The sequence below is a fragment of the Oxyura jamaicensis genome, chromosome 2, assembly GCF_011077185.1.
Source record: "Oxyura jamaicensis isolate SHBP4307 breed ruddy duck chromosome 2, BPBGC_Ojam_1.0, whole genome shotgun sequence".
Lineage (NCBI taxonomy): Eukaryota > Metazoa > Chordata > Aves > Anseriformes > Anatidae > Oxyura > Oxyura jamaicensis.
The window spans coordinates 72,774,133-72,779,574 of NC_048894.1; the positions used below are offsets into that span (position 1 = coordinate 72,774,133).

Here is a 5,442-nt window from a genome sequence, read left to right on the forward strand (position 1 = left end):
GGAACTGGGGGGGAAGAACACAACTGAAATTGCTCCTGGTACATCTTAAAGTTCCTCACCCCCAGTTCCACCAGCCCTGCGATTTGCACGGCCGGGCACACTCGTGGGAGCCGGGCTCCCAAACCTGCCCGCCCGCGGTCACCGTGCAGCCGCAGCCGCACGCCAGCCCCCAAGTTACACGGCACGACCGCAGCCACCGCGCACGGGCGGACGGAAGGACGGACGGACAGAGCGCAAACCTCCCCGTACCTGGATGTCGCGTGTCCCCCTGCAGCAGCGCGGCTTCCCAGCACCGCAGGGGCGCGGCGAGCGCACCGCCGGCAACTTTGGGCTCGGCGCGGCTCGGCCCCGCTCAGGAGCCTCGCCCGGCCCGCCAGGAGCCAGCAGCCAGCGGCGACTTGTGCCGGTGGTGCCGTCCTCGGAGAGCGCCCGGCCCCGGCCCCGGGTCCCCCGGAGCCGCCCCCCGGCGCCGCCCCCGCTCCTCGCTCCCCGCTCCCGCCGCTCGCCGGGGCCGCGCAGCGCGAGCACGGAGCGCGCCCGCCTCTGCCCGGCGGCTGCGGCCGGCGCCTTGGGGCCAGGGCTGTTGCTGGCCGCCTGATGCCGCTCGTCTCGGCACGGAGCGCTTCCAGGTGTCCTGCCCCCGATGGAGGCCGGCTGGAGGATGCCCACCCGGGATCAGCATCCTGCCCCCAAGGGGTAACCGGGTGCCGGCCGCGTTCCGGGGGCGATGGGCACGCAGCGGGCTCGCCCTCAGCCCGCCTGCCTGGGCAGGGAGCAGCCGGCTGGAAGAGGAGGAAGGCCGCCGGCAGCAGCCGCGTCCCGAGCGAAAAGGAGCCGCGCACAGCGTATGCAGTCGAGCTGGAGTGGGAAAGGAGAGGCGAGGAGAGCCATTCCGGCACGTACAGTAACGGGAAGGGAAGCTGCTACAACAGATCGCAGGAATGGGAAGAGCAACGCCGGGCACTGAGATGGCCTAAACGAAAGACGGGATAAAACCCAGGGCTAGATTCTGAGAACTTCTCAAACAGAAACGCTCTTGGCTGCTCCAAAATACACATTATGTTGCAAATGGTTTTGCGAGCAGGGCAGGGGGCTGAATGAAATAGGGGAGAAAAAAGCTCCTACCAGGAACGAAGTAGCAATTGCTTCCATTTGCTATGTTCATGTCCCCCAGCCTGCAACTACAGAATGCAGGAATTGAGGCTTCCATGTGGAGTCTCCACAATGCTCTCACCTAACTCCTGGTGGACTCCACACAGCTCCCAGCCAGTGATGGGCTTTTATCCAGATGATTTTACTGTTTTACCTCACTTTCAAATCTGCTTGTCAAGGTGATAGTTTACTAATATTGAGGGGGAAAAGGGAGAAAAAAAGACAACCCCGCCCCTTCACTCTGCGAAGGTCCCTACAGTTTAATTTGACAAACAATTCACGCCAAGCCACCTCCTCACTGCTTAAAGTGAGTGAGACTAAATGAGCCTTGCAGCCTACCAACCACTGGATGAAGTGCAGCTTACATAGAACAATCCATGGACAGAGCTAAATGCAAAACATTTTATTTTAGGTCTTTTTTTTTTTTTTTCAGCAATTTTCAGTGAATAAGGCAGAACTATGAATATTCACCAGATACTCAGAGCATAAGTCATCACTCATTTGCTTCTGCAATGAGCGATATGACAAGCAGAGGGAAGTCTTGATGCTCCAGAAAAGCCTTTAAAAGGTGAGAATATACACAGTTCTTTCTTCTCGTATGTGTGTGTGTATAATAAATATACACACATATATTCATATTTAGATATTTCAAAGACTCCTCTCAGGCAGGAGTGGAGAACATTAGCATAAAGAGATTATGAGCAGTATTGCAGGCTAATTTGGTATAAAATAGTCAAGGATTCTTAACAACTCAAAAATTTTACGCCATTTCAAGGAAGAAGATGACAAGTTAAAAACAAACAAACAAACAAACAACAACAAAAAAAAAAACAGCCTCAGTGAACTCTGACATTTCCTTTAAGCCAACGTTTTAAGACTAAACATTGAGATTTGGTTATACTGCTGCTAGGCCAATCCTTTTTTCAGTTTGAATTTTAAAAGACTCTAAATTTGTCACAGGAAAATAAAAAAGCCTTATGAAAAGAGCTACAAAATGAAATTATTGTCTGGGACTGCAGCAGTAATGAGAGGAATTCCAGGGCAATCTAATTGTAACACACGAAGCACCACTGTGCAAGTAGGTTCACCTCAGGAGCCCCATGGACTTGCACAGTTCCATCAGTGTATCAAAACACAGAACTTTGCAGATTGCATTCAGAAAGTTCCCAGAATTGAGAGCTTGTGACAAAGATTATGTAGGAAAAAGAAAAAGAAAAGGGAAAAAAAAGAAAAAAGAAAGGGGCGGGGATTGTACGTTTGAGGGTGTGGACTTACAGTTTTAGGAGCAATACCGAAATGCAGGTAAAATAGTGATGAAGTAGAACACAGAGTTCTACTGTATGCTAGCAAAGCTTCTACAGATTAAAAAATAAAAAATAATAAAAAAGTGAGCTTTTGCTGATGTTGAAATTATTTGTTAGATAACACACTCCAATCAATCATTTATAGAATATGCCTGCAAAACCAGTCTCTCTTTGTTGGTGGCTTAATATGCTAAACAAGTATTGATCATCTTGCAGGTAACTGCTGGAAACTGATAATTCAGCTAACATTCAACCACTTATAAAAAGACAAAGTGGTTCCTTAATGTATCAGGTACTGAAAAAATTCAGGTCAATTTTAGATTACAAATTTCCCATACCCTGGATAAATTACAGAATCACAGAATCACAGAATCATGTAGGTTGGAAGAGACCTCCAAGATCACCAAGGCCAATTAGGAACAGTTCAGATCATATTATGACAATGTTGCTAAATTCAGTCCAACTCTTCCTTTTTCTTAGGCGTGTGTACTTTAATGGTTGCAGTCAAAGAAAATTAGCCCAGTTGCTGCCAAGAATCTCCCTTTACACAGGGACAATAACTGTACCAGGATTTTTCACATTCTTGTTCTAAAGCATTGGGAATATGCTGTTACCACCATCCCCAGCAGCAACTTTCCAGTCTTAAAAATGCAGTTACTGTTTCCCTTTTTGCTAGAGTGAAAGTGTTAATATATATATATATATATATTCCAGTGCGTGCCATCATTTCACAATACATGCAAAGGAATAACACAACACCTGAAAACAAATAACAGTTAACACTGGCTGTGTAATTGGTTGTTTTCTTTTTGACTAAATTAAATCACTATTTTTGTTCTCAGCTGTGGTGCATAAGAATCAGTCACAGCAATACATCTGAGAACAACGACACTTTCTCTCATCACTTTTTCTCTTATTTCATAAACTCTTTTTATCTAAACAGAGCTACTAATAAATATTCTTACAAGTACTACTACATGAAGAGAGAAATTTTCTTGAAAGTTTGTACGTGATCTACTATGACAGGTCTCTAGAAACTATCATCTGAAAATATTTCAATGACTGCAATTAACAATTGGTCATAAAGAGCATAAAAAGATGTCGAGGAGGATATAATAATTAATATTTATCCTTTGATGATGCATCACAATCTAACAACCCTTGACTCACTATATCACTGTTATTTCTACATAAAGGAGTAATAAAATATAAAAAGAGTAATAAAATATAAAAAATGCAAAACTAAATTTGAAATCAAATATATTCAAATTATTGCTGCTTTTCTATTTTTTTTTTTATTTCTATCAGAAAATAAAGTCTGAATTGCAGCAGTCATTTTTTTTTTAATTTTTATACCAAACATTTTCTTATATAAAATGGTGGATCTGAAATGTTTAACCTTGTTTAGTGGATGAACACAAAACTGAACTGTATTCATGTTCCTGTAGGGATCTCAGATTGTGCTTATTGTATATTATAATGTTTTAATTTGCTAATGTGCACAAATGTTCAGAGGAAACAGGACTGAAACAATTCAATTTGCATATGGTCTCTGAATATTCTTTAAGCCATGCATTTCCTATGAAATATTAAAATGGTTGAATAAGAAAAATATATATTATTTTTTTTTTAATACAGGTTAGCAAATGCTACACAAGACTAATCTCAGAGGGAATAGCAATGCTGCTGATACTGCCTTGGCTCCTTCTACACTAAGCATCACTGGAGTATTTTCTAATAAAACAACAACAGCTGTTCCTAGATATATGATGCCAATAACAGTTGCCAGTCACAGAAAACTCATGATAATACAGTCATTTGCCTTTAGTATTGCATGAAATGACAGGTAGAACATCCTGATAGAACACAACATAATACCTGGCATTTTGCTACTTGTTACCATAAAACTCCAGTGAATCAGTCCCTATCCAAATGCAGGAAAGCACAGATAATCCATAAAGGGCACCAGGAGCAGGGAGGTGTTTCAGCCCGAGTCCCTGCCTCGTAACACCATGGGAAATAGAAGAAAGAAGACTCAGCTAAAGGCAATGAAGTGATTGACTCAGACATTAGTAGATCTTTCTGCCCATCCTGTGGAATTTCACAGTAATGTATATATAATATACACCATTCAATCAAGAAACTTGCTTAATTGGGATGTTTCCTAGGAAAACGGTATAACCCTTTAGCAGTATATAACGCAGTGACCACTGTAAAATGGGGTGATCCCTGGTAACTATATAAGGTTTATATGCAAAGACAGCATTCTTGTAAATTTGAACCTGGTAAGATAAATATCCTTGAGTTTTTGAAACTAATACAGGCAAAAATAATATACTTTTTTTCATTAACTGACCAATATTAAATCCTCAAGGGTCAAGGTTTCTTCTGGATTGTTGCAAATGGTTACTTAGATACTCTCTTTTTATATAATGTATCATCTGATTATAAGCATGTCTGATTTCAAATTATGGGTATTATACTGGGTTGGATTTGACAGCTCTTACAAGTAGTAATGAAATGCACCATTCTTCTCCCCTGTAACAGGAGCTTTAATAAATTTTTATTTAAAGGTAGGTAAACACTTACCAGCAAAAGCTCCTGGGACAGCCTAAAGACAGATTTCCATAATATTATTCTAAAGGACATTATTTCTGGGACATATTATGTACTTCTTATCTTTACCAAGATAAAGAAATTGCTTCTCTTAGAGTCCACATTCAGTAGGCTAACAGCAGATCAAAAATGAGAATTCTAAAATGTTACAAGAAGATAATGAGATTACTATTGAAGTAAGAACATCCTTTACTCTAAAACCATAATGCTGAAACACACTGAAGCTGGGATAATGAAAAAGCCGGTAATTTTTAATGTGGAATCTTCATTGGGACATCAGAGTCTCCCATGTCTTCCCTGTACTATTTCTGCATGACCTAACACTTTTCTTTTCTTTTCTTTTCTTTTCTTTTCTTTTCTTTTCTTTTCT

General features: G+C 42.0%; 2 protein-coding genes across 14 annotated transcripts in view; one reads left to right on the top strand and one right to left on the bottom strand.

Moving 5' to 3' along the window:
- LOC118162075 (translation initiation factor IF-2-like) overlaps nucleotides 1-1,022 on the top strand; it is a 3,238-nt gene extending 2,216 nt beyond the window's left edge. Inside the window, exon 2 of the mRNA XM_035318021.1 lies at nucleotides 250-1,022. Coding sequence (XP_035173912.1) covers nucleotides 250-993 — 744 coding nt within the window. The 3' untranslated portion in view covers nucleotides 994-1,022. The remainder of the gene's footprint in view (nucleotides 1-249) is intronic.
- CDH18 (cadherin 18) overlaps nucleotides 1-5,442 on the bottom strand; it is a 551,977-nt gene that overhangs the window by 266,432 nt on the left and 280,103 nt on the right. For 2 of the 13 annotated variants that reach the window (XM_035318017.1, XM_035318013.1), the window contains exon 1: nucleotides 250-382. The exons of the other annotated variants lie outside the window; for them this stretch is intronic. The gene's annotated coding sequence lies outside the window, so the exon portion shown is untranslated. Of the gene's footprint in view, nucleotides 1-249; nucleotides 383-5,442 lie in introns of those variants that run through there. 13 annotated transcript variants of the gene reach the window in all.